Source organism: Penicillium odoratum (genome assembly GCF_028828045.1).
Source record: "Penicillium odoratum strain IBT 22623 chromosome Unknown utg000001l_segment0_segment0, whole genome shotgun sequence".
Lineage (NCBI taxonomy): Eukaryota > Fungi > Ascomycota > Eurotiomycetes > Eurotiales > Aspergillaceae > Penicillium > Penicillium odoratum.
In genome coordinates, this window is record NW_026643143.1 from 2,366,750 (window position 1) to 2,393,463 (window position 26,714).

Genomic DNA, 26,714 nt, shown 5'->3' on the forward strand with positions numbered 1-26,714 from the left:
GCACTCTAAACGCCCAAAATTCCCAAATGTACAAGTAGTAATCGTGATATGCATGTCCGAAAAATAATAACAAAGAACCAATTTGAAAGTCATGAAATGCGTAGACAATTTTCAGGATGATGGGTTACGGGCCTCGGGTCGCTGGCCAGACAGCTCCTGCAACTGAATGGAGGTAGACTTGATCGCATTATCAGCATCTGGACCTTGAGGTTCTTGGCAATCATCAGATAATTTTGACGGCGATTCCTCCTCCACAGAAAATCGCCAACGACCGTCCGGGTTCATAAACATGCGGAACCCATACCGCTTGTTTAATGTAGCAAGATGGTGGCGTCGTTTGGAGTTAGTCCAGGTATGCGTTGTCTTGAAGTCATTTAGCATATGACTGTGTGCAAGCCAGGGGATAATAGCGCCGATTGATCGCGGCATTCTTGGGCCTCGGAACCGGCCACGGCGGGTTCCAAATACAAGGAGTACCACTAATGTGTCGAAGCCAATGATAATGAGGACAAGAATTAGGGATGGCATTGACGGAACCATAGCCCAAGTACTTTGAATGATATTGGCGTGCATGGCGGGGACAGGATGTTGTAAAGGCTCCAAATAAACATCGCGCCAAATTGAAAAATAGGTACTGTAAACCCACTGGTAAACATGGCGAGTTAGGTGGATGAGGCGAGCAGGTTGCAGGGAGTCAAAGTCAGGATCTTCACGCTGATACAAACGCGCAACAAGAAATCCGGCCCAATCGTAAGACGAGATATTGTACGTCCCATTGATTGACGTGGTGTTGCCCACATAGCTATCGGGAATAGCAGCGAAGACCTTGTTGAATTGCCCGAGGCTCACACTCGCGTTGTTGTACATGGTTCCCTGAGAGATGGATGTATTGGCAACCGATTGGTGACCCTTGATCTGTCCCTGTTCATCGAACTTGATGGAATAGTTTTGCAACCGCACTTCAGGCTCGCAATGCAAGGCAATGGTATTTCGGTCGGTGAATGGGGAGCCAGCCAGATAGTCCCAATGCCCGACGACCAGGACAGTATATGTCTCGCAGATGGTTGTTTCATTCGCATCGGTCGGTGACAGAAAATGGATGGAAAGAGCGATACCCTCGTCTTTACTCTGCGTTGGAATGGGAGCTATACACTCAACCGAGTTATTGTCGAACATGGAATACCGCCAATAGCCGCTGCCCGATGTTGAGTTCAGGACCAGACCTTCCGCGAGAGAAATGGTTTCACATTCCAATCCTGCCCCGATCCCAAGAGTTTCCGCCTCGTACAGTACATCAGCGTCACGATTGTCAATGTGGATTGGGATGAAAGACTCATTAGAGCTTGTCCAAGACAGCATAGGGACACCACTCATAATGCTGGTCTGAATCAAGTCATACTCCGTGAAGTCGGCCGAGAAGTCCGACTGCCATAACGTTGACTGACTATAGTTCATTTTCAAGTCAGATGTTGGCATTGTGGAAGTTGCCAGTTCCTGAGTGAATAAACCACCCGCGAGAACAGTCAGCATCAGGTTAACAACGCATGCGATAGTCACCAAGGTCAACAAAATGTTTCTGTCCCGAACACATTTATGGAATGTTGCGAAGGGGCTCTGGGAGGCATAGTTGGTCGATAGGGAAGTCCGGGCGGAGGCCATTCCCCGTTGAAGGTGGACCCACGGCTCGAGAATACTGATGTTGCGGTGAATAGATCTGCACAAGGAGCCTACCGATGAGGCCACAACGGAAGGGAAAATAGAGAGAACCACTTGTAGGGAGCTGGAATCGGATTGTGTCAGGTGACTGAATTTGCCATCCCTAACCAGTGAGGAGATTACGAGACACATCAATATAATGATGCCGGCCAAGAGGCAAAATTCAATGATGAAGAATGGGACCACCAAAAAGTGAGGCATCCGATCAACACGCACTCGTGTATCTTCCCCAAGCTGCACTGGTGACCCATCCTCTGCAAGGATCTCCAGTCGATTTCCAGATGGACCAGGTCGCCAATGACAACGAGCCTTCCGGAAGATGAGGTTCAATTGACGGGTAGAAAACTGGTGGAAGTCGTTGTTAGGGTCGGCCAAGATATTAGAAGGATGTAGGACGTCGGCAGCGATGCTGCACATGGCAGCAATTGACCCAGGATCACTTTGCAGAAACGTTTGGCGAGATCGATATAGAAATATAAGATATAAAGAGGTCAGAGCTGCTGACGCAAATATGAGCTCCGATGCTAAAGCGGCAAAGTTCACGATAGCGATCGCGACTTGAGCTGTCGTGCTGGTTGCAGAGATCGTGGTGGGTTTGCCATCCGGATTGAAGAGTCGGCCAAGGGTGAGAACAAAGGTTTGTTTAACGTCGCGCTGAATTCGAGCCTCGAACTCCGATTGAGTCATGATGGCCGAACTATCTAATACTAGAAGTGAGTCGAGATCGCCCATTTCCTCACTGATCACTGGCAGCTCCGTCACTCTACGAGCCCCAGTAGTCGCATTTCCACTGATAAATAACATGTCACTGGTGTAAGGAGAGTGCTCCGACAACAGGGCCTGGAAGTAGTCAATGTTGAACTCTGCGGCGGTCATCGTGGTGGTCGTAGCAGGGTGGATTTGGAGAGACATGATGGAGCTGTTGGAATGCATCGAGATCCTTGCCTCGGCTTTGTGGTAGAAGACGTCGCAGGCGAAGGCAAGCCCAGAAGCAGCGTAATCGAGATCAGATGAGCTATTGTCGGTGACATTTACCGATATTAGCATGCCGTATATATCGTGTGGGTCACAGCCGGTGGTGGTAAACGCGCGTGTGCGATTGTGAAATTCCGATGCCGCGGATGGAGATACGACTGGTTCCCAGTAGCGAACCTGGAGATAATCGGTCTCCGGGAAGTAGATACTATCGTAATGGAAATCCAAGATGCACGTAGATGAGCTGTTAAGGTCATCATCTACGTCCGTACCCGAGGCATTCCATGAGATGGTCGGATATCCAGAGCTAGAGACAGTTTGGTTGATTGTGACGGACGAGAGTGATTTATCCACAGGTACATCGATACAGGACAATCCAGCCCAGTACACTGTTTGATCCATGGTCCAAATCGTGTCTCCTTCACTGTCGTCGGCGGGAATATCCAACGGAGCAATCGCGTAATCAGCAGATCGGGTGCGGTGTACGCGCTCATCAGCCGCGACCACGGAATCCATCGAGTTATTTGCCTGCGTCGACATCCAGTTCGCCTGACTTTCCAGACCGACCAGATTGGGCCAACTTTTCATCTTTGCATGTCGAATTACATCGACGCTCCGAAGCTCAAACATCGTGCTTGACAAAGCCGGAAGGATCATTCGAATCGAGAGCGTGATCATAGAAACCCATAAGACAACCCAATGATGGCGGCGTGCGGCGTTGATCGGAGTTAGGATTGTTTGACCGAAGTTGTAGTTGATGAACAAAACAGACGCCGGGGCGCCTTCGGGTTTGGATAATTGGAAATATGGTTCCAGTCGAAGCACGTCATAATCGGTCACGGTCCAAAGCATGAGGAGCAGAAGGGAGATGATAATGGGTAAGTAATTATACAAGAATGACTGGAGTGAGGAGACATCATCCGTGTCGGAAAAGAAGACGAGGCCTCCTTGGCGATTGCTATATTGCCGTATGCCTTCCAAGGTCATAAACAGACTCAGTATGCAACATGCGAGGCCCACCAGGAATGGTGGACGCAACGCTATAGGACGCCAGCCTCGATCGGAGCCGCTGGCGGCGGGAGTTCGAAATGGTGCGATGAACACTTGAGAGACGAGATGTCAGCATGTCGTAAACATTACCTGCACCCACTAGGTACAGGATGAATATCATAAGAACGGAGCTCACTCACCAGCCCATTGTTCCCTGAACCCCCGAAGCGCCTTGTCTCCACGAAAAGACATGCTGGACTGGGCCCGGGGAAGGCGGAATGGTGCGGGGAATCGGAGACCATTGCCAAACGAAGGTGACGATTATGCGCAAGCCATGAGGGATAGAAGTTCGACAGAAGCGGGATGGTAATTCGCTATTGTCGACACCACAAAATCTCTGTAATTCCGGGGGTGGAGGACATGACGTACGGGGAATTAGATGGAGGTCGAGGTCTAACTAAAGGGGAGAAATTTGGACGCGCGGTCGCGTGGGGCGTAGTTGGCCACTGGTAACGGGTTCCAATGTCTTGGCTGATCACTTTGGACCTTTTGTAAAACTTGGCATTCGGGAAAAAAAACTTGTTCATTTCATAGATCTAGAGTATCGTTAAGGAAATCATGGAGGGATTCAGAAGGGATTTTGATGTGAATTCCCACGGTCGGAGATCCTCATCCATGGAACTTCAAGTAAAAAACTTCAGTTCCTGAGAATAAAAAGGAGAAAAGAAACGAAAAAGTGTGGTTTCCGACCGGGAAAGTCTTGGCATTTGGGATTACATAATGGGATAAACAATTCTTCGATTTGAAGCGACTATAGGCTTGGTCATCATCTATATAGCTCCATCTCCCCTCATCAATCATCCTTTACTGAGTGACTGTCTCATGCCTGCTAACCACGTGTGAGCGAGCTTCCTGGGCTTTCGAAGCCTCCAAGTCACCGTGCTCTAGAGCAACAGTGCTGCGAGTGTGCACACGAGTCTTCCAGGCCGGGGTGCCCATGTACTTGATACCGTTGGGGTCCTCGAACATGGTCTCTGTCTCTTCCAATGTCTTACCAGCAGTTTCGGGAAAGACAAAGAAGACATGGATGAGCATGGCTGCATTGAAAACCCCGAACAATATGTAGGTCTTCCAAGCAATGTTCGTGAAGGCTGATGGGGTGAAAAGACCCAAAGCCGTATTGAAGGCCCAATTGCCAGAGGTGGCTAGTGCAACCCCCTTACCACGTAGACGCAAGGGGAACAGCTCGGGCGGGTATGTCCATGAGACCGGACCCCACGTGGGTGCATAAGAAGCAACGAACAAGTATGTGCAGGCAACTAGTCCTTTCGACGCTGCACCGCTTATACTCATTGATACTTCCGGACTGCTCCTCTCATCCATAGGGATTATGGTAGCATGGGTGGCCAAGATTCCTGCGTTCGCGAACATAAATACCATCATCAAAAACGCGCCCACCAGCATGGTTGGGCGGCGGCCCCAGCGATCCTGCCAGAGTAACGCGGGGAGAGTCATGAAGACATTAATGATATATTCCACTGATGAGGAGAGGAGGGCTGAGTTGCCAGAATAGCCAGCCATGGTAAAAACGTAACTAATGTAGTACACTAGAAGTTGAGCGTGATTAGCTTATTCAAGCACTTCATCTTGTACGGAGGGGCAGATGAAACAAACGTGGCAAAGAGGTGAGGAGGGGAAATGAAGCTCACTCATAACATTCATCCCAGTAAGCTGCGACCAGATCTGCGTGAAGAGGCCGATCATGGTACGGTTGATCATCCGCAGGGTGAAAAGATTCTGGTAGCTGACATGGCCGAACTGTCGCTCCTGTTCACACATATCTCGAATATCTTGCAGCTCAATCGCGACGAATGGGTGATCCCGATCGCCCTTACCATGCACTAGGGCAAGAACTTCATGCGCTTCTTCCCAGCGGTCCACCCGAGCGAGCCAGCGAGGGGACTCAGGCAACAACATCATGGCGAAAAATAGAACAACAGCGGGAATCATCTGCAGGCCCCATGGAATGCGCCAGGCTGCGGGGCTATAGTCATACGAGTATTTTCCTCCGACAAATGAGCAGCCGTATGAAATACTATTTCGCGTCAGCCCATTACCATCCTGTGTCCTGTACAAATGCAGAAAGAGTGAGAAACATACTAATACATGATTAGGATACCCCAAGTAATAGCCCACTGCTGCAATCCAACAAACCTGCCACGCTTTGAGGGGGCTGACAGCTCGGAAATGTAAACTGGGACTTGGGCTGATTCAATCCCAACGGACAAACCGTTGATGACCCGACCTACGCACAACATGGCGATGTTCTGCGCAGCGCAGATTAAAATCGAGCCAACCACCCTGGACACGAATGATCAGCACGACAGTATACTGCAGGCTCTTGAGTCTCACCAGATGACACATCCCAGCATGATAGAGTATTTCCGACCAAGACGATCTGACACGAATCCAGAAATCAAGGCCCCTAACCAGGATCCAGCGGCCATGGCAGCCGTCACACCACCCTGATTCAGCGCGCTTAGCCCACTGCAATTCTCATTATCATCAAATGGTGGACCATTTGGACCCTGGTTGAAGTAGCATTTGTAGGCGTTCTCCGTCAGCTGAGCCGACATGGACGAGATATCAAAGCCGAAGAGGCCGCCACCGACGACGGCGACGGAGGCGATCACATAGATGTTCCCGATTACCATGGTGAAAGTAGGTAAAGGAGATCCAGTTGGGTAGAATCAAAATCCGTTCAGCGGGCTCCAGGGGGTTTTATACGCGTAAAGTAGGACCTGAGCGAGGTTCCGAAGTTTCAAGTGACGCGCATAATCAAAAATGACGAGTGAGCTGCTTTAGCTCAATGCCAACGGTTGATATTGCATGCTACTAATCACGAACAGATAATGCTACCCATCAAATAGGGGAGAGGATATCGGTCAGCCAATCCGCGTCTTGAAATCGTATGCAACTTACGACGACGTCTCCCCATGGGGTTGGAGTCGACCCACGTTGACCCAGTATACCAATTTATATCCCTTTTCTTACTTGTCCTCCCTTTTTTCCCCGCACATCAAATCCTGATCTCGAGACATCCAATTTAATAAAAAAAACATCTCGCTTCATGAAACTTTTTCATCTATGATCCCCCAATATCGACGATCTATACAACCACCGCTCGCTCCCACTTTCGTCAATGGCGTTGCGGCAGATGTAAAGCTTAGCTACTGGCTGTGGCACTAGTTCTTCCTCTTCACCTAATAGAAACAGACCGTGGATGATTCCGTCCTAGGCGGCCTGAGCTCATCCAACCAATAGCAAACCCATTCGCTTCCATGGTTGTTTGGCACCTCCCAAAGGCCCAACGGAAGGACGCTCGAAGGACGCAACCCCTGGTCTATCGGCCCCGCATCATCCATATTCATTCATAGTGGCGTCTCGGGTGTGACCTGGAAGGGATATCGATCGACATCATTCATTGGTCTTGGGAGTAACATCTCGGTGTTAAAGGCGCCCGACTCCGAGCCCCACGGAGGAGCCGTTCGTGAGGCACACACAGATGATCAAATCCCGTAGTAGGAAACATATCCGAGTTATCCGGGGAAGCTTCCATCCGTGAAAGAATGTAATGCGCCTGTGATGGGGATCTCCAGAAAAGCCGTGTGTAGAGAGCCCCACTCTATTCCCCATTCTCCACTCTCCGGACCCGCCTGAGCCTGACCTTGGGAGGTTCCTGTGACATTTGTTCCATCCCTGCTGGTGGGAAAGCACTGCAATTTACCGCATCGGTTTTACTTCACTGATATGACTGGAAAAACATGACTGGAAAGACTTCCTAAGAAGATTTATGCGGCTGAGAATATGATGCCGGTGATGAAAAGCGCCATGGCGGAACTCGAGCCTAACGCATGTGGTCCGTGCGTATACTTATTGCAAGTAACAGCAACTGGCGTCTCGCGTTGATTGTGCACGAATGATCAGGTAGCCAGGCCGACAAGGCAAGCTTCTCGCTAATCGGTCGAAATGAAGCCAACTGAAATTTATTGATTGCCAAGGTCAAGAGAAGATTAAAGAATCAAGGCCATTTACTGATGTGTAAAGTACATAAGCCTTTGGGTAGTTCCTTGGCTCACTTCATAGTAGATTTCTAGTATTATCGTCTACGTTCCATTCATCCTTGAACTAAGTTCTGCATGAATACGTATCCTACCAATTTTGAAAAACACACCGGCAAGATCAATATTCGAAATCGGCCCTCATGTGATAGATGAAAGACATGGAATATCTTCATCAGCGATTCACGAGTCTCAAGAACTCTTCTCGAATCCCAAGATCCGTCTTTATACACCCCAGCATAGAAGTGGTTGTTGTACTGCTCCCAACTTTCTGCACACCGCGCATCGCCATGCAAAGATGAGTGGATTCCATAATAACCGCAACGCCTTTAGGGGCAAGATCCTCCCAAATAGCCAAGGCAGCCTGTCTGGTAAGCCGTTCCTGAATCTGAAGCCGGTGGGAGAACATCTCAGCTATACGAGCTAGCTTAGACACACCCATAACTTGCTTATGAGGGATGTAACCGAAATGCATCTGTCCTTGGTCAGTGTCATGCGGGAAAAATCAACGTCAAATTCATACCTTTCCAGTGAAGGGAACCATGTGGTGTTCACAGAGAGAGAATATATCTATATCTTTCACGATAACGATCTCGTCGTGATCTTCCCTGAAGACGGCGCCATTGACCAGTTCTTGAACGTTCTGCCTATATCCCTGGGTAAAATGCATCATGGCCTTGGCATATCGCTCGGGAGTTTCACGAAGGCCCTCGCGCTCTGGGTCTTCGCCAATACACTCAATAATGGTTCGCACCGCCCCGGCGATCTTTTGGAGGCGTTGTTCATATTGTGTCGATGTCCACTCCACGTTTTGCCCTTTTCTGGGATCTATCGTACGTAGTATGGTTTAGAAAGAGAGAGTTGAAAAGCCTGAAGTAACTTACGAGCCCAATCTCTCTCTTCTACCGTCTTCTGCACGTCTCCGGTTTTGTCAGCTGCTGGCTTAACCATGACGTCTTTTTCCTCGTCATGTGAAGCCACCTGCAGGGGGAGAGAGGGAACGGTAGCCGTTGAAGACTGAAGGAAAAGTTCCTGCTCCTTCCCGTTCTGCGAACTCATGGTCCGGGTATCTAATTCGGGGTCCATGGAGGAACTTGAAGTACCTAGGTAGGCCTCAACTAGGAAGGTTGCCGGTGACTGGCTCGCAGCTATATGATCAGAGATAAAATGGGAAGGGAGATGAAGAAGCTGGCTATGAAGTGACTAGTAGGATCTAGCTACAGTTATTTAAATACATATAGGATTGTCAAAACTGAACCTCAGGTAGCCGGGGATCTATGTTTGCCCTTAAGTGTTTGGCCTAGAGACCTAGCCAAGCTTTGAAGTGAAGGCGCATTTGAATTTTTTTCTGTTGCAGGGCAGGATATGTGGTTCCAATTAATTTTGGCAAGCAAATGTAACACAACTCATGATATATTCCCTGCAGAAATAAATCAAAGTACAAAAATTCGTTTTTGAATCCAGCTGAAAGTTTCTCAAGTGCTTCTTATGGGCGTGGTCTATGAACTTTCTTGAGTAAAATTTGCACAATGCTTCATGCCAGCATCTTGGCAGGGTCAGGCAATTTCCATGGCTTTATCAAGGGGTATGCCACTTCACACAATTATTTATCTTGGATATCGAACGCTGCATTTTTCTAGCTTAGCTGCTTTAGGCAGATTAGGTACATAGATTCTCATTTGCTATACTAGATTGTCAGTCCCCCTTATATACCACTTCCGTCTCCTTCCTTCGAATATAAAGAAGATATTCAGAGTTGTGCAAGCAAAAAGGAATTTGAGCGCATTTCGCTTTCTATTCTTAGGTCTTTTGACACCAGCAGGTTAGAAGTATTTCCCTATCTCTTTGTGTTATGAATGATAATGAAAGATTAATTTATATTGCCTGTTTCAAAATCTACAGGATTTTCATAAAGTTCACTGAGATTGACTGTGGATGACTTATAAGCCCTTATGCACACATAGCTTGTTCTTGGTACTGGATTTTGATGGTAGGAAAGCTATATGAACTTTCATAAAATGCTGGAATCTACTAGTGCAATAGAGAATCCGCTCTTTTAAGGAAAGAAGTCGATTCTAGGGCTATGATTATATCAAAAGTATATGTACCTATAGATATCGCGAATTCATATTTCCTCCTGCTTCACAATGGAAGGAACTGAGGTTATGGCGATTAATTTTTATTTGATGGAATCAGTGCCTCATATACGTACAATCAAACACCTGGGTAGATCTTAAAGTGCCCTGAAACCCAAAATTGCGAAGATATTTCTGAGCTTGAGCCCAGAGTTGTTTGCTTTACTCACCATTCCTGAAATAAAGCCCACGACCCCTCCAAAATCTGCTTTACATACCCACCTTCATCTACAACCGTATCTTCTATTTTAGCATCCAAATACCCATTCAAAATCTGAGCAATTTCAAAGCCCTGCCATATGGAAATGGGCACTCTCGAGTCGTTGAAGTGGGCTCTCAGGTGCAAAGCTGCGGCAGCGGCCCCATCTCCCCACGTCCCATTGTGTGACGAACAATATACCGCAGGATTTGATATCCTGTTGAAGGGCTCAGGAATATTGACTTACCAGGAGTTCATCACCCCCCAGCTATCTCATGTCTTTGAGCCTCTCTTTAGTTCCTCTGGGCATAGCTCGATACTAGAAATAGGACCCGGCGCCAAGAGTGTGCTTGGATCTCTACCCGCCCATCTTGCAGAGAAGATTTCAAAATACACTGCATTAGAGCCTAATCACAACCTTCTTACAAAATTGGTTGAATGGGTTTCCCCTGTTTCGCAGGATTCCCCGTTTCCCAGCTTGAAATGCCCACCTGAAATCTGTCAGATGCCATTCGTGCTGCGCAGCGATGCAGAAAGCGATACAAGCAGCGATACCGAGAGCTATCGGCGCGAAAAAAATGAAACTTTTGATGTTATCTTATTCTGTCATAGTATGTATGGCATGAACCCCAAATCCAAATTCATTGAACAAGCTGTGGGTATGCTGAAGCCCGGGGGTATGGTGGTTGTTTTCCATCGTTACGGATCGCAACACTTTGGCGAGCTTGTTTGTCATCGGGCCGCTTCTTTTCCAACTGGAATTGTTTCTGTGGAAGATGACGATGAAACACTTGATAGTTTCGCTGGTTTCATTGCGGGGTTTGGTGTACATCTCAACCTCCGAGCGGAATGGCGAGATGTGTGCCGTACTGTAGCCCGTCGTGATGATTCCCAGCCAAATCAGCTTTTATTTGGCTCATCTGATATCATGATGGTTTTTAACAGACCTGCAACCGCGTTGCCTGAGCTCACGACGCAGGTGCCGATGTTGAAAGGAAAAATGGCGACAAAGAACCGTGAGGCTCGCCTCAACCATTCCGCCGCAATTGTGAAACCCACTGATGTGCAACAAGTCCAGCTATGCGTTCAATGGGCTTTAGAGCATGGTCTCCGTTTGAGCATCATTGGTGGAGGCCACAGTGGTCATTGCCTAGTGCCAAATGTGGTTGCGGTTGATATGAGTGCTTTTAACCAAGTACACGTCCTGTCCTGTAATGATGCTGATGCAAGCACCTTGGTCATCGCCGGTGCAGGGTGTCATACAGAGAACATCATTCGCAGCACAATGGCTGCGGGTTTAACAGTGCCCTTGGGGTCCCGCCCAAGTGTTGGTGCAGGCTTATGGCTTCAAGGTGGCATTGGACATCTGGCAAGGCGTCACGGTCTGTCTTGTGACGCCATTGTCGGTGCCGTGATGGTCAGTGTTGAATCTGGTCAGATCCTCTATATTGGTCATGTACCATCCCAGCACCTCCCGACCGGTACCGTCCGTGTGACAAACAGAGATATGCTGTGGGTGATCAAGGGCGCTGGTACTAATTTTGGCATTATTGTCAGCGTTACTTTCAAGACATTCCTGGCTCGGAAATACTCAATTCGAAATTGGTTTTTCCCTCTGAGTGATGAAAATGGCTCTCAGCTTACGGGATTTGATTACTTCGTCGCTGACGAGTTATCTGAGAGTTACTCAGCGGATGCATATTTGTACTGGGCTGACGGGCAGCTGTGTCTTGGCATTAACGTGTTCGAATCTTACACGACCAGCCCGGCTGTTGAAAACACCATAATAGAGCAATTACGCAAGAAACTTGGACAAGAGACCTGTTCCAATACTGTGGACAGTGTCGGTTTGTTCGAGGCCGAAATGTACATGACCGAGATGCACGGCGGATATGCCGGAGGCAAGACGTCTTCATTCAAGCGATGCTTATTTTTGAAACGCATCGGAGAACCGAGAATGGCCAAGACTTTGGTGGCAGCCATGGAGAATCGGCCAACACCTCTCTGCTACCTTCATCTTCTACAAGGTGGGGAGGCGGTCCGCAAAGTGCCGGCCAATGCTAGTGCTTTTGGCTGTCGAGACTGGGATTTTGCTTGTGTGGTAACTGGGGTCTGGCCTCGCGACCAAGATGGAACTGAAGTCGCTCGCTCTGCCATTGATTGGGTGTACAACGTCGCCGGAAAGTTATTACCCTTGAGTAGCGGAGTCTACAGTGCAGACATCGGACCGGACCCCCGAGATACTATACTGGCGGTCAAAGCTTTTGGACTAAATCTGTCGCACCTTCATCGCCTCAAACAGAGACTGGATCCCCAAAATGTGCTGGCTTATGCCTGCCCACTCCAAAAGCCGCTCGTTGGACAGAATCTCAAGCTGATCATTCTCGTCACGGGTGAAAGTGGCGCGGGTAAAGATTACTGCGCCAATATTTGGCTCTCTGCATTCCTCGGCACTAGGAAAATGAGAGCGGGTTTAGTAAGTATTAGCGATGCGACCCCGAGAGAATATGCCATCGCGACCGGCGCTGATCTGAACCGCCTGGTTTGGAATCGTCCATACAAAGAACGACTTCGGTCAGCGTTGGAAACCTTTTTCCAGAAGCAGTTGAGTGATAGACCAACTTTGTTAGAGGAGCAATTTTTAGCAGTGGTATCTGAAGCCACGGACGTGCATGTGCTCATAATTACAGGAATGAGAGATGAGGCACCGGTTACCTACTTTTCCCATTTAGTATCAGGTACTAAGCTGCTAGATGTTCGCGTTCAGACTAGCGAAGACGCAAGGAAAATCCAATGCGGTTTTGCCGGCGGCGGGGACGGTAACAAGGAAAAGGACAAGAGTCATCACACGTCCTACTCTTCCAGCTTTATTTTCGATAATGAGACGATGGGAAACCATGCAGCAAAGCAGTTCGCTGAAGACTACCTCCTTCAATTTCTCAATGAGGATCTTCAGTCCCTGGCCAATATGGTGCGCACAGTTCCCGACTTCCCAATCCCAGGGCTTGATTTCCGTGATGTGCTCAACATCGCCCAGCAGCAAAGTGGGCTAAAACTTTGCTCATCTCTTCTGCAAAGCCATTTCACTGGTCGCTGGTCTGAAGTTGATGCCATAGTGTGCTGCGAGGCTGGTGGTTTTATCTTTGCCTCCGCGCTGGCATTGCAAGTCGGAGTACCCCTGGCGTTGGTTCGTGGAGCGGGGAAGCTTCCTCCGCCTACGGTTTCTGTTAGGAGGCCTGGATCACATATCTCGACAAAGTATAAGCTGTCAAGAATGGAAATGATTGAGATCGACGGATTTTCAATCTCTGTTGACGACAGGGTGGTGGTAGTGGATGATACTCTCGCCTCGGGAGAGACACTTTGTGCGGTAATGCGGCTTTTAGAAAAATCCGGCATTTGTACCAAGGATGTCAGCATTATGGTCGTGGCCGAGTTCCCTAAGCATCGTGGTCGGGAAAGGTTGCGTGATAATGGGTTTGGGGGAGTCGAGATTCAAAGCCTTTTAGTTTTGATGGTGAGTAAGCAGAAAACAAGGAGCATCCAATTAAGATTTGTTGATTTTGGCTACTGTATTAAGGTTAGATCAAGAATGGAAGAATAAGAATAATAATGCATATCTTTACTACTTTACCTAACTTGTACATCCAACTGCGTCTCGTGTGGCAAGAGCCGAGTAACAACCGAGGTAAATCAACCCCTCATAGATTTGACCGACGTCCACCCCCACTATTCGTTTTCAACAACCAAGATTCCCTCAAACTAGAGCAGCTTAAAATATCCTGTCAATATGCAGTCCGTGGTCTTCAAAGGTCCTTTGCGGGTTGCTCTCGAGGAGCGCCCGCGACCCCAGATCAAAGACCCCACAGATGTTATCGTCAAAGTACGGTACACAGCTTTATGTGGGAGGCAAGTTGAGAAAAGTCCATAAATTACGTTTCAAGATCTGACGAGCATCAACATAGCGAATTGCACGTTTTCCGTGGACACCAGCCCTCGGGGACAGGATTCATCATGGGCCATGAATTCACAGGCGAGGTGTTTGAAATTGGAGATCAAGTCAAGACTTTCAAAACGGGTGACCGAGTTGTCTCGCCTTTCACAGTCAGTTGTGGAAACTGCTTCTACTGCGATGGTGGATTTTCATCACGCTGCGCTCGCGGCCAGCTCTACGGATCCGCTGTATTAGATGGCGGACAAGCGGAATATGTGCGTGTACCTCTAGCAGATGCCACTTTGGTTCATGCGCCCCCGACAATCGACGAAAAGAAGCTGGTGTTGATGGCGGACATTTTCCCAACGGGTTATTTTGCCGCATCAAACGCCTTTCGCTCCCTAGACACGCCCACTATCGAGAAGAGTACTGTTCTCCTCTTTGGATGTGGACCGGTGGGGATTTGCGCTCTGGTCAGCGCTCTGGAATATCGCCCCAAGCATCTAATTGCGATAGACAGCGTCTCATCTCGTCTTCAGCTAGCTGAAAGCTTGGGTGCTGAGCCTTGGAACTATCAGCAAGATGAGCAGGGCTTACGCGACAGAGTGAAAACCTTGACTGAAGGCCGAGGAGCGGATGTTGTCATCGAAGTTGTGGGGCATAGCAGCGCATTACGAATGGGATTTGAGCTGCTGCGACCGTGGGGAATTCTCTCGAGTGTGGGTGTGCATAATGGCGAGATCCCCTGGACAGGTAACGAAGCGTATGGAAAGAACTTGCGAATTCAAATGGGACGATGCCCTGTGCGCAGTAGGTTTCTTCTTGAACTAAGATTTTGGTGGTGGCTGACTTTGCCAGGCATTTTTGGTGAAGCCATGGACCTCTTGGCAAAGAAGCAGGATGTGCTCAAGTAAGTTGTAGTCAATATTGGCGCTTCTCCAGTCACTAACAGGACATAGTTTCATGTCGGATGACATTCGACCTCTCTCTCAGGCGGTACAGGCGTAAGTGCTTGCTCCTACGCGAACGAAATAAATGCTGATGATTGAATAGGTTCGATGATTTCAATAACATGCGATGCCAGAAGGTTATCTTTGAGGCGGATAAGTAGTACTCATACAGTATGTCCCAAAATGAGTATCAGATCAAAACCCTTCATGATCGTTTCTCGAGCACTAATCTCCAATCAAAGCTAGTCGAAATTTGAGAATTTTACTCGATCATCTCTTTCAATTCATCTGTATGGTTCCTTACTTCCTTATTTCTTCAGGGATCATGAGTTATAGATTGTAAATTGTGAATTTTATGAACTGATTCAGCTTAATGTACACACTATTCCCGATCGGGTATCTCCACTCCTTAAATAGACGCACTAGACCCTGGATGGACCCTGGACCCTGAATGGCTGCCTCGGATCCTCTCAGGAGAGAAAAAATACATGCCGCAGAATTCCTCTTCATCTCACGTCTGTCATTACCAATTCTAATACCCCCACAATCATGTCATTGGAAACGTGCACTATTTTCCTGGCGACCGTGGGCCTTGTCGCTGCACAGACCAGCGTCGTCTCCATGTTCATTCCTTTCGCTGACCCGCAATCACTGGCAGCTTCAATCGTGGGACAGGTATGTATTGATCGGCAATGATCGACGAATCCCAGCTAATCAATCCACACAGAGCGCTGGTACCACAACATACAGTATCAATTGTCCTCCCGGCACCGATAGCTCGGACTGTGGCATGGGTCCCGGTCTGTGGCTGACTGCGGGTCCCACGACTACGAAATACAGCATGAGTTCTCCCGAGGAGGCATTGTACGCTCCTCCTTGATAGAATGGGAAGATCTGAACAATATCTTATCGTTTTGACAGTTATGATAGTGTGGTTTGCTCTGTAGGCGGCACCACGACTGCCGCTTGCACCGAAGTGCTAAGTGGCACTGGAGCCAACTGGGTCGGAACCGACACCGAGACATACGCCCAAAGCGAAATTACCTTTCTGCCTGTGACTGTCACTGCTGGCCCAGCCACTGTGACTTCCGTGTCTACCACGGCTAGTTCAACCGACTCGTCGCAGACTTCTGCGGGTCAAACGGCCAGTTCCGGAAACACCGCATCCTCTACCTCCGGAACTTCGTCTACCATCAAGACCTCTGCGGTTAGTACTGGAGGTCTTTCTCGGGTAACTGGAAACCCTAGCATTGCGTTAGGCGGCGCGGCAGTTGCATTTGTTGCCGCTGCTTGGTGAGATTGACTTAAATGTCTGTTGTATGTTGAAAGACCTAAGTGTCATTGTATTTTGATCCTGATATCAAGTTTCAAGATATCATCAATGCTCTTGATCGCCATAATCTCCTTTAATAGCCCCAGTTGGATAATACTCCCTAGCTACATTTGCATTCTCTTCCTGGCCAGACAGAGAGATCCTAGCTACAGGGTGCCATGATCAGGTATGGGGGTAGCTTGGTAGGTGTTTACATTCTTCTTATATAACCATGAATATGCTCTTTCATCTTCGAAGTGTCACCTCGCAAAAGATTCTTGACTTACGCAGCGGTGGAAAAGAGAAATATCTCTCACAAAGCAGCCGAGCAAAAAAGATGACAGCTTGATATTGGTATCTTATTGCGTCATGCAAGCAGTGGGTGGACAATATCCATGACTGCAGGCGAAGCTGCAAAGACCAGTGTAGGAATCACCTTCCCCAGGAAGAGGCCCTCCGTTGCCACCAGTTGAGGGGGGACTCGGGGCAGTTTTTCCGTATGCAGTGCAAGTGCAGGGACCAGTGGGGCAGTAACCAAATCCGCAACTGAAGTTGCATAGTCCAACGTAATTTCCGGGCCCCGTACCTGCAATGCAGACACTTCCTCCGCCTCCACCTCCACTTCCCACAGTGGTAGTCACAGTTTGAGTGACAGTAGTTGTCACACTTCCTCCACCTCCACTCCCGACAGTGGTAGTCACGGTCTGAGTGATAGTGCTCGTCACGCTCCCTGGCACGGTTGGGCAAGATGCAGTTGGGGATGTTGTTGTGGGAGGCGCTGTTGTGGGGCAATTCGTAGTGCAAGCTGACGTTGTTGTGGTAGTTGGTGGACCTGTGGGTAATGTTGTCGACGATGTGGTAGATGCCGTCGGGGGAACAGTCCCCAAAGAAGGGCTTGCGCGGCAAGTGGAAACACGCAACCCCTGAGAGAAAGCCGCCAGACCATCTGGTTGGAGAGGATCAGCAAATCCGGGCGGAAGAATTCCAACTTGATAGTCAAATGGGTCAGCTATTATGAAATGACCAGTCAGTGTTGGAAAGGGAATAACTGCACACCATAAGCGTTGAAATTATATAAACCACAGACACATCCGTCGATAATGGGCTTAAGACTGACTCCCGAAAGAACGCTTTGCCCACCGCGACTGATCGAGAAAGCCTGTACACCCACATGCATTGGAACTGCTTGTGCATAGGCTCCCGCGGGCGCGTTGTACTGATAAACAGTGCCTCCAGAATTTACCTGGATGTAAGCCGGGGCCGTGAGCAAAGTCACCAAGAAGACAGAATCTACCATGGATTGCCATCCGTCTGGTCTGCCAATGAAATAATTTCCGCTACCATTATTGGCTGGAACCATGCAGGTATCGGTTGCATCGCAGTTCTCGTCCCTTGGGGCTGGACGGTACCAGTAGATCAATTGATCGGCGGTGATATATGTTGTAGGTGATGATGCACCGGCTTTGAAGGCCGCAATAAAAGGTTTGGAAATTTCTAGCCACCCGTCATGGGGCCTTGACAAAGTCAGCAAATGTTTCCACGTTCAGAAAACAGGACTTTCTCACATATCATTGACCCATCTTGAAGCACCGTCATCGGTATGTGGTGATTTCAAGGGCCCGATGTAATGTGATTCGCCATAATCATTCCATGTGAGGATTTCTATAAATCGAGGACCGAGGGCGAGAACATCATTCCACCTATCATACCAGAGTAGATCTGAGGGAAATACCCAGTTCTTGCTGTAGGATACTTCTGGTCCAAAATGGGTAGAGAACCAGGGAGAGACAGCTATCGGAAACATTAGAGGAAATAGAGATATCGGGATTTGAAGACTGACGTGCAATATATGCCTTTGCTCCCAGAGAATTAAGATAAACCTTATCTCCATCAGCAACAGACACATTAGCCCCAGCGGAAGGTGCTTTGTTGTTCCCGTTGTTTGGCCAGGCCATCCAATTCAGCAACCCATCAACAGGACTGATATCAGTGCCATAAGATGGATGGAAATTAGGTGCAAAGAAAATGGGTCGCCCAGCAGCAGATCGCAAAGCTGCTACATTGACTCCGTCCCCAGCGAAGGAAGACACAAAAACCTTACTGTCGACCATCAGCTGAGCCGGGTGGTCCGCATACTGCGCAATTTTCTGGCCAACTTGAGAGGCCTGGCTCGTATGCCACCAATTGAAGTCGAATGAAAGAAAAACTTTCATTCCATTGGTTGCTGCAGACTGATAAGCAAGATCCAACTGCTGGTCGGTATACGGGTCAACGCCAATATTCAGCGCAAATGCATCGATTCCAAGAGACTTTGCTCGTTGCATATCGTCATCATAGGCAGATGCACTACTTCTGTCACTGGTTATTCCAATCTGATGTGCCATTATTAGCATGTTTCATACTCATTGTGGCCAAGCCGGATAATTCACCATGAAATGTGCAAAAACTAAATGATTCCCGTCCGCGGGCTGTTCCTTGGCTTCATCAATGTTACCTGATGTACCAGGGACTGACCTTGCCCATGTCCCTATGGTGAATATGATCAAGTAGAGAATAGTTCGGATATGCATGCTGATTGGTAGTAATGGGTAAAGGAATCTGAGACCAAGCCCGTAGTGCAGTTACGACCCTAATTACAAGATATATATAGGTCTCCATGTATCAGTCGGACCTCCGGGGTAGACGGTAATGCTGCAACCGCCTCGGAGGACGATTTCACAAATGGCAGCTGATGAAAAAAGTGTAACTCTATGCTCAATTATATTGGATGCATAGCGCGTCACATATGAGAGCTCCTGCGGCGAATAGAGATATATCATGCCGAGAGGTTGTAACGGGAGAGGTCATTTTACACGGACGCTGTTACAAACATATTGCAATTTTTTAAGACTGACTTGACTAATAGACGGACAAATGCACAACAACTAGGGCCTTCGGACTTGCCAGGGCACATCGATTGCAGGGTTTTCTTTGCTAGAAGACGCCTGCGGAAGGCATTATCAAGGTATTTGAAACGGTGGCGGTCTTGAAATTGTCAAATTTCTACGAAGCCGAAGCTCTAATTCTTTTGCCGCACTTTGCCCAATACTCTTTCGGTGAAACCTTGGGGTGTACATATGCGGGGAAAATGTGGGCAATTAAATATCAGCATCCACTAAAAAAGGAATCACTAGAATGTTTACATGTGTTGTCAGGCTTTTATAAGTAGGAATATACAGAACCTAAAAAATCCAAATCGTCACCTGCGCAGGCGGCGATGGGGTAACACTCCGAATGTAACCCAGTCATGCACGCAGATATCTACGAAGTCATTAAGCATTATGAATCAAAGATTCGCTATTCTCAAACAGGACCTTCTACATCTGGAGGCTGGCTGAAAGATCTTCGTGTATTGTGACAGACTATAATTTCAAACAGGTGGCATTGAGAGATCAAGACAGCAAGATACATCAATTCGCTTTCGCTAGTGGAACATTGAGATCGTGGCGCAGGATAGTACATAATACATAAGCCGGGAGAATGTCATCATTTCTGTTCTACAAATGACCTTTATATTGTGTCAGCTTTGGCGACTATTGCTTGAGATTGGAAAGACTTACGACCGAGAGGCTTTGCTCGCTTGGAAATTGACTTAGCCTGCTCTTGCTTAATTCTTGCAAGTCGAGCTCTGAAGAAGGGATGTTAATGTAATTTTCAGTTGCGGTGCATAATTTCCACTTACTCTTCAGCCGCTTCACGCTCGAGATATTTCACATGATCACGGGCCTCTTTAACCGCTCTTCGGGACGCTATCAAAGCCCTGTCTGCCTCCTGCTCTGCGCTCTCCGCACGAACGACCTGCTCACGAGCCGCTTGGATCGAGGGATCCTCAGGTGTACGGTGCAGGAGGCTTCGTCTGCGAGAGCTTCCCATTGAAGATTCTGACCTAGAGGAAAAGGATGAGCGGGAAGATTGATCTCCAAACTTCCGATGTCCGGAGGAGTGGCTCAAGGTTGATGAGCGGGGGCTGGAAGAGGATGCGCTAGCAGAGGAATCACGAGAGAATATAGCCATGGCTGTCAGTTGTATGTAGATGTTACTGAATAAAGTTTAAGAAGTAGAAGGAGTAACTTGGTCCACTTTTGTGGGTCGAATGTGGAGTTTTAAGATGAAGTTGTAGTGCTTCACTCGGGGACAGCTTTGCCTCTATAAATCAAAATCACCATCGCTCAAGCATCGAGGGGGATCTGACGTCAAGGTAGTTTTCAAAAAAAGACAGAAAGATCAACACAGCCGTTGCCTATCATAGCCAGAATGTGACGTCAAGCGAAAGCGTAAACAAATTAAGCCTGCCAGTGAAAGCCTGGCGCATTCATGAACGCATCGATTTCCTTACATATCTCATCTCTCAGCTTTGCGGTGTAGATATGGGTTCTACTTTTTGCCTCCAGCCTCCAGGGTTGTTGGACAAAACAATGAAAGCGATGTTTCGTTCATAAATCTCAGGTCATTAGCCGTTTTATTGCGTCGCACTAGAACCCCCGTGTACATTCGGAGTGTTTTAGTCTTTCACTCAGTCAGCTGCCTCAGAGGATAGTATACCCGATCGGTAGAATCCCACGAAGTTGATCATGCGGTGTTACTTTCATGGCTGGAAAATCCAGGGGCAAATCACTAACATGGCTGATGCGTCATTTCAATAGCCAGAAGTAGGATTTCATTTGACCACGGCTAACGCCACTTGTTCCTCTGACGTTGAGCGGCTTGTCAACGCCACGGCTGGTGATTGGGCGGAAACTGTGAGGATGTGGATGGACGAGAGGCCCGAGCACTTGGCGGTCATCTCAACGCCGTATTGAGGCACTGGTTAGGTTAGTCTATTTAGAAAGTTTTAAGGGGTAAATAAATTGTTCGATGGGGGAGAAAGGCACCATATCAAGAATAATGGTGAAGGTCGAATAAGAAAGACAAAAAGAGAAGAGTTGTGACGAAACACAGCGTGGAAGGCTGACTCCTAGACCACTGGCCTGAATCACCGGGCTTGCAACTATCCCACATGACGAGCAACCACGTATTTCTTCGCTTCCTACGTGGAAAACTGATTTGATCGGTCATCGGTCACATTCCAGTCAGCTATACCAATTGTAATATTCTCCGATGCCATCGCGCACCTCACTCCGTTTTCACTGGAGCTCGCTACGCGTCTACAGTGTATTCGTCAACGTGTTCGGAGCTCCGCCAGAATTCCGCTGACGAAACTTCACCCAACACGACACTAGCAAGCCATTAGGAAAGGACTTGGATTTTTGTGTTGGCCGCCACTAATTTTGATATTCCAAGCGCATTAGTATCAGAAATGAAATGTTCCTGACTTTGGCCACGCCTCTTAGACTGCGCGCGAGGTGGTTCTTGAATAGTATTTTACTTCGAGAGTCAAGGCTAAGGTCAAGATATTTCTTATGATCAAAATGCTACGCTCTGACTAATAAAAGGGATGGTTCCTTCCAGAGCAAGAAGATCTTGTCTCATGCCTGAATACTATTTGATTGCGATACATCGCAAAACTGATGCAATGTAGAGGCTTGAGTCGTGCTTATCTACTGGTTTTCTAGGCGGACACCCGTTTGTCGAAGTGGAGAAGATGTGTCCAATTGAATACTAAGATATGGAATGATACCAGTTGTCATTCTTGGTGTCTTGAACCTCCGACCAATTTTCCGCAAGCTTTCTCTTTTCAGATCGGGCTTTGCAAAAGTCGAGAGTCGAGGTCGAAGGTGTAGGGTATAATACTAGATAGCATCCGAGTTAATCAAAAGAAAATTTAGTTGAAAGTGCAAAGCCGAACCTCTTGCGAGAGACAGAAGAATTCTAAATAAGATGCAAATTGTAACGAGAATAGCAATGGATGAGACGAGACTTCCGGGGCCGAAAACACAGTGAACCAAACAGAAGAGGGTAATGGCCCATGAGGCGCTGGGGGGCCGAGGAGTCAAAATGAAGAACATCCGACCTGGAAATAAAATGATCACGTAGGCAGAAGATATACCCGACGGATAATTGCAGGCTGTACGCGTATAGGATTACGAAGTATGGTGGCGATTATCATACTACAGAAATTACCATGAAATGTGGAGAGAAGAAAGCCCAGGCACTGATGCTATACCAAGGGTCAGAGGCAAAGTCCAGGACGTGCTTGACGGGGGAAAAAATTCAATGCCAAGCCTCTCTCTCTAAATATCTGTCATGCTTTCTCTTCTGCCCATCCCTTCTAGGTTATCGCAGTTACACAAATAGTAAAAGATACCACTTAAGCCCCTTTTTATTTCCATTACGAAGTCATACTCCATCAAAATTGACATTTACGTTTCAGATCCGTTTCGATAGTGATTCTACTTTACCCAAGCTTAATCCATTTTAGGGATTCCCCGCTCTCCCCACTGTCCCCTATCTTCTGGGGCCTTGGCCAGCCCTAGCCCCCGACGGAATAAGAAAATTCTGATAGTGATGTGGAGCTGCGAAGACTACGCGAATACGTCGCTTAACAAGGGGCGAGAATAGTGGAGTTTTGACCCCTTATTGGTGCTGGGCTCATCGTGGACAAAGAGTGAGACATGGGATAGGGTGGACTCCATTCAAGTTGAGCCTAACGGTTAAAGACTTGCAAGTTGCACCCGCTTAAACTCTACAAAGGTGAGACAAAAAAAAATTGGGGCAGTGGGGATATGGGCCAGCAACACGTCAAAAAAAACCATGAGGGGTAGGAAGGTACCAGGGAAAGATAGTGGCACGTGCCATGAGCCACGGTAGAGTCAAACGCTAAAAGTAGCCTTTTTTGCGGACTCACATTCACTTTAAGTCACTTTAAGTCAGTTCGCCCCTAAACCCAAACTTTAAAATAGAGTGGCCACTCGTACAGGGGGTAGGTGGCTTCTATTACTGCCTTTCCCGTCACGTGTAATCGGCATCGGCCGCGCGTATAGCCCGCTAGTATCGCTAAATTTCTCTACTCGTCCGTATTCGCATGTTTCTTCTTTCCCACAACGGGTATCTCCCACGTTTATCTACTCTATCCACTTATTTACACAGCCCCCCTTTTTGTTCCACAGATTGAAATGAAGGAGATACTGCGCTATGGCGCCAATTCTAGGTAGCAGAATAGATATACAGTTAAGAGGATGCGGCCTAGTTTGTAGCCAATACATCACATTTCAGTTTAAAGTGAGGACCATCTCCCATCTTCAAAGTCTGGTCTCTTGAAAATTCATCCCCATTTTCTATTCTGTTTTATTTTCAAGTTCAAACCAGCAGTTCTGAACCATATCTGCGAACAAGCAGTCTCCATTTCGCATTCTGCTCTCTATCTTTATCCCAACTTCAACCACAACGAAGAGTATTCATTACCAACCTTGGAGCCAAGCAAGATGCCCACCCTCTCCAGGGCGAGGGACAATGTCTTGTCACGCCGCGAGATCGAAGGAATGATTGCGGAGGACAAGATTATCATTATCGTCGACAACAAAGTACTCAAACTGGATGCCTGGATCAAATACCACCCTGGCGGTGATCTGGCCATCAGACACATGGTTGGCAAAGATGCTACAGACGAAGTGAATGCGTGAGTAACAATTCCATCTTCATAGTTTCTTCACACTGACCGTCCAAAGCTTGCATTCACAGGAAGCACGTCAACGAATGAGCAACTTCCAAATCGGCCGTATCGAAGGACGATGGATCAACTTTCTGCCTCCCATTCAAGGTGGCATTTTCCGCCCATACTGTGAGGAAGCTCAGCGTCCATCAACCCCCGTATCAAGCGATGAATCAGCTCCCCCTTCCCCCATCTTCGAAGCCAGACTAGACACATTCGGCATGAAGCGCAGACTATCAACATCGACTGTATCATCTGCTGTCAGCTCCATTCCACCGGAGACACAAAGCCGAACATACGTGATCGACGCCCGCACCCAGGAGGAGATTCTCTTGGATACCTCCAAGTATCCTCCTCTTGATGCGGAAGAGCAAGCGAATATCGTTCAAAAATATCGGCAGCTGAATGACCGTATTCGTGCCGCCGGGCTTTACAAGTGCAACTATTACGCATACGGCATTGAGATTCTCCGGTACTCTCTCTTCTTTGGTCTCTTCCTTTTCTTCTTGAACAAATCTTGGTTTTGTCTTTCTGGTCTCTTTTTGGGATGCTTTTGGCACCAATTGGTCTTCTCTGCCCACGATGCCGCGCACATGGGCATTACTCACGACTTTCAGACTGATACTGTTATTGGCATGATCATCGCTGATTATCTGGGCGGACTGAGTCTTGGGTGGTGGAAGCGAAGCCACAACGTTCACCACATCGTCACAAATGCCCCGGAGCACGACCCTGATATTGAATTGATGCCTTTCTTCGCCTTATCCCACCGCTTCTTCGACAGTCTACGCAGTACATACTATGATCGAATTATGGAATTCGACGCTGTGGCGAGATTCACTGTTCAATACCAACACTACCTCTATTACCCGATCCTTCTCTTCGGTCGTTTCAACCTCTACTTCTTGAGCTGGGAGCACATTATTGTTGGACGAGGCCCGCGACACGGCGCTGGCTGGTGGCACCGCTGGTTTGAGCTTGCTGGTCACATATTCTTCTGGGCCTGGTTCGGCTACGGCGTTGTCTGGCATAGTATTCCAGACTGGTGGAGCCGGATCGCTTTCGTCCTGATTTCTCACATGGTTACTGCACCACTCCATGTGCAGATCACAATGTCGCACTACGCTATGTCTACTGCTGATCTTGGCCCCCATGAATCTTTCCCGCAGAAGATGCTACGGACAACCATGGATGTGGAATGCCCACCTTGGTTGGACTTTTTCCATGGCGGGCTTCAATTCCAGGCGATTCACCACTTGTACCCTCGCATTCCTCGCCACAATCTACGTAAAACACAGCAGTTTGTTAGGGAGTTTTGCAAGGATGTGCAGATCCCGTATGCTGTTTTTACTTTCTACGACGGCAACAAAGAGGTTATCAGTCGATTGAGTGATATTGCCAAGCAGGCCAGGCTCCTCCAGGAATGTCAGAAGGCGTGCGCAGAGCAAGGTGTCTTTTCGGATCATCACCATTCGCTGTGATACACTGCTGCTACTTGGATTTTTAGATACCCTTCCGAAATGGCGTTTGTGAATTTGGATAGACAGTTTTTCATTATTAAGCTTGATCTTCAACATTTCAAAATTCTATTAAACTCTCAGTGCTGTTAGTGTCATGCTGTAGACCTATCAATCTCGCTCGTAGATAAATTAATCCAGCGCCCTCATGGCCTTCTCCATTTTCTCTTCCATTATCAAGACCTCCGAAATTCCTGTTCAGAAATGGTAGAATGTGCAGGAAAAGTCTTTACATCATCAGATTCACGATGGTGACATTTCACGATGCATGGTTTGATCAAGAATGCCATCGCACTACCACTACCGACATATGTAGATTTGTGCAGGATATGAGCTTAATTTTTTGGACATCACTATATGACTCAGCATCATTGGTCTAGTGGTAGAATTCGTCGTTGCCATCGACGAGGCCCGTGTTCGATTCACGGATGATGCATATCTTTTTGTGTTTTTTTCTTGATCATCCTAGTTCTCAAGCACTACAATTAAACAGTCACTGAACTACAGCACCGCTTCTATTCTTTTGAAACTCTCATGATAAGTGACAATCTTCAAAGTCCTGGCTTTGTGGAATCAGGCCATACTATTGGGAGAGCTTGGGAGAGATTGGTTCGTCCACTCATTATACGCGAAGTCCCACCGTTCATGACCACAAAAAAGTAGTTACCATGGTATCCATGTGATCCTTGTTGGAATAACAGGTATTGACAGACATTATGGTAGTTGCGGTTGCTATATGTTCGGTACCGATGTCCGTCATGGAAGGGTGACATCATGAGTACTCCGTATTTCAAAACAGCTCCTCTCGCGCTACATAAAATTAGTTTCGCCAATATTAATTTACTCTTCATCGACTGAAATACTACCATCTGTATATTCGATCAAATCAGTACGTATGGCTGTTTTTTGTCTGGTGGGGAGTATCACCAGGACCGCCACTGACCGATTGTAGGAATATAACTAGTCATGAAGATTTCCCTGCTCTCAACCTACCTCGCAGCTCTGCTTGTGAGCACCTCCTCAGCTTGGGAGCTTCGGATAAATGGTAAATCAATCACTGGCACTGGACCCACCAAGACTTGTCAGACCATTTACATACCCCGGGGCGCCTCAATCAGTTGGGATGGATCCAATGGAGCACGAACACTTCAGATATTTAATACCGAAGGAAAGTGTACCCAAGTTTACCGAACGGTCATGGGTGAGGGTGAGATTAACGCCTCGAATAACATCTATGG

The 26,714-nt window shown here is 47.8% G+C and overlaps 9 protein-coding genes across 9 annotated transcripts; 4 read left to right on the forward strand and 5 right to left on the reverse strand.

The window, feature by feature from the left end:
- Positions 1–111: 111 nt before the first annotated feature.
- On the reverse strand, positions 112–3,933 carry N7520_000887 (DUF3433 domain-containing protein; the record flags this gene model as incomplete). The annotated part of the gene is made up of 2 exons (XM_057134822.1): positions 112–3,794; positions 3,882–3,933. The coding sequence occupies 2 exons, from the start codon at positions 3,931–3,933 to the stop codon at positions 112–114; spliced, it is 3,735 nt and encodes a 1,244-aa protein (XP_057000758.1).
- A 612-nt stretch (positions 3,934–4,545) lies between these two features.
- Positions 4,546–6,395, reverse strand: N7520_000888 (sugar porter family MFS transporter; the record flags this gene model as incomplete). Its single annotated transcript, XM_057134823.1, has 4 exons — positions 4,546–5,288; positions 5,391–5,776; positions 5,842–6,042; positions 6,094–6,395. The coding sequence occupies 4 exons, from the start codon at positions 6,393–6,395 to the stop codon at positions 4,546–4,548; spliced, it is 1,632 nt and encodes a 543-aa protein (XP_057000759.1).
- Positions 6,396–7,977: 1,582 nt separating this feature from the next.
- N7520_000889 (GTP cyclohydrolase I) lies at positions 7,978–8,861 on the reverse strand (the record flags this gene model as incomplete). The annotated part of the gene is made up of 3 exons (XM_057134824.1): positions 7,978–8,277; positions 8,326–8,630; positions 8,687–8,861. 3 exons carry the CDS (start codon positions 8,859–8,861, stop codon positions 7,978–7,980), a joined length of 780 nt encoding a protein of 259 aa, XP_057000760.1.
- A 1,381-nt stretch (positions 8,862–10,242) lies between these two features.
- On the forward strand, positions 10,243–13,740 carry N7520_000890 (uncharacterized protein; the record flags this gene model as incomplete). Its single annotated transcript, XM_057134825.1, has 1 exon — positions 10,243–13,740. The coding sequence occupies one exon, from the start codon at positions 10,243–10,245 to the stop codon at positions 13,738–13,740; it is 3,498 nt and encodes a 1,165-aa protein (XP_057000761.1).
- A 410-nt stretch (positions 13,741–14,150) lies between these two features.
- Positions 14,151–15,181, forward strand: N7520_000891 (uncharacterized protein; the record flags this gene model as incomplete). The annotated part of the gene is made up of 3 exons (XM_057134826.1): positions 14,151–14,980; positions 15,030–15,074; positions 15,124–15,181. 3 exons carry the CDS (start codon positions 14,151–14,153, stop codon positions 15,179–15,181), a joined length of 933 nt encoding a protein of 310 aa, XP_057000762.1.
- Positions 15,182–15,569: 388 nt separating this feature from the next.
- Positions 15,570–16,317, forward strand: N7520_000892 (uncharacterized protein; the record flags this gene model as incomplete). The annotated part of the gene is made up of 3 exons (XM_057134827.1): positions 15,570–15,695; positions 15,748–15,884; positions 15,942–16,317. The coding sequence occupies 3 exons, from the start codon at positions 15,570–15,572 to the stop codon at positions 16,315–16,317; spliced, it is 639 nt and encodes a 212-aa protein (XP_057000763.1).
- A 374-nt stretch (positions 16,318–16,691) lies between these two features.
- N7520_000893 (glycoside hydrolase family 71 protein) lies at positions 16,692–18,902 on the reverse strand (the record flags this gene model as incomplete). The annotated part of the gene is made up of 5 exons (XM_057134828.1): positions 16,692–17,341; positions 17,389–17,846; positions 17,898–18,123; positions 18,173–18,704; positions 18,762–18,902. The coding sequence occupies 5 exons, from the start codon at positions 18,900–18,902 to the stop codon at positions 16,692–16,694; spliced, it is 2,007 nt and encodes a 668-aa protein (XP_057000764.1).
- Positions 18,903–19,868: 966 nt separating this feature from the next.
- On the reverse strand, positions 19,869–20,385 carry N7520_000894 (uncharacterized protein; the record flags this gene model as incomplete). The annotated part of the gene is made up of 3 exons (XM_057134829.1): positions 19,869–19,879; positions 19,932–19,999; positions 20,054–20,385. 3 exons carry the CDS (start codon positions 20,383–20,385, stop codon positions 19,869–19,871), a joined length of 411 nt encoding a protein of 136 aa, XP_057000765.1.
- Positions 20,386–23,732: 3,347 nt separating this feature from the next.
- On the forward strand, positions 23,733–25,440 carry N7520_000895 (uncharacterized protein; the record flags this gene model as incomplete). The annotated part of the gene is made up of 2 exons (XM_057134830.1): positions 23,733–23,926; positions 23,976–25,440. 2 exons carry the CDS (start codon positions 23,733–23,735, stop codon positions 25,438–25,440), a joined length of 1,659 nt encoding a protein of 552 aa, XP_057000766.1.
- Between the last annotated feature and the right edge of the window lie 1,274 nt (positions 25,441–26,714).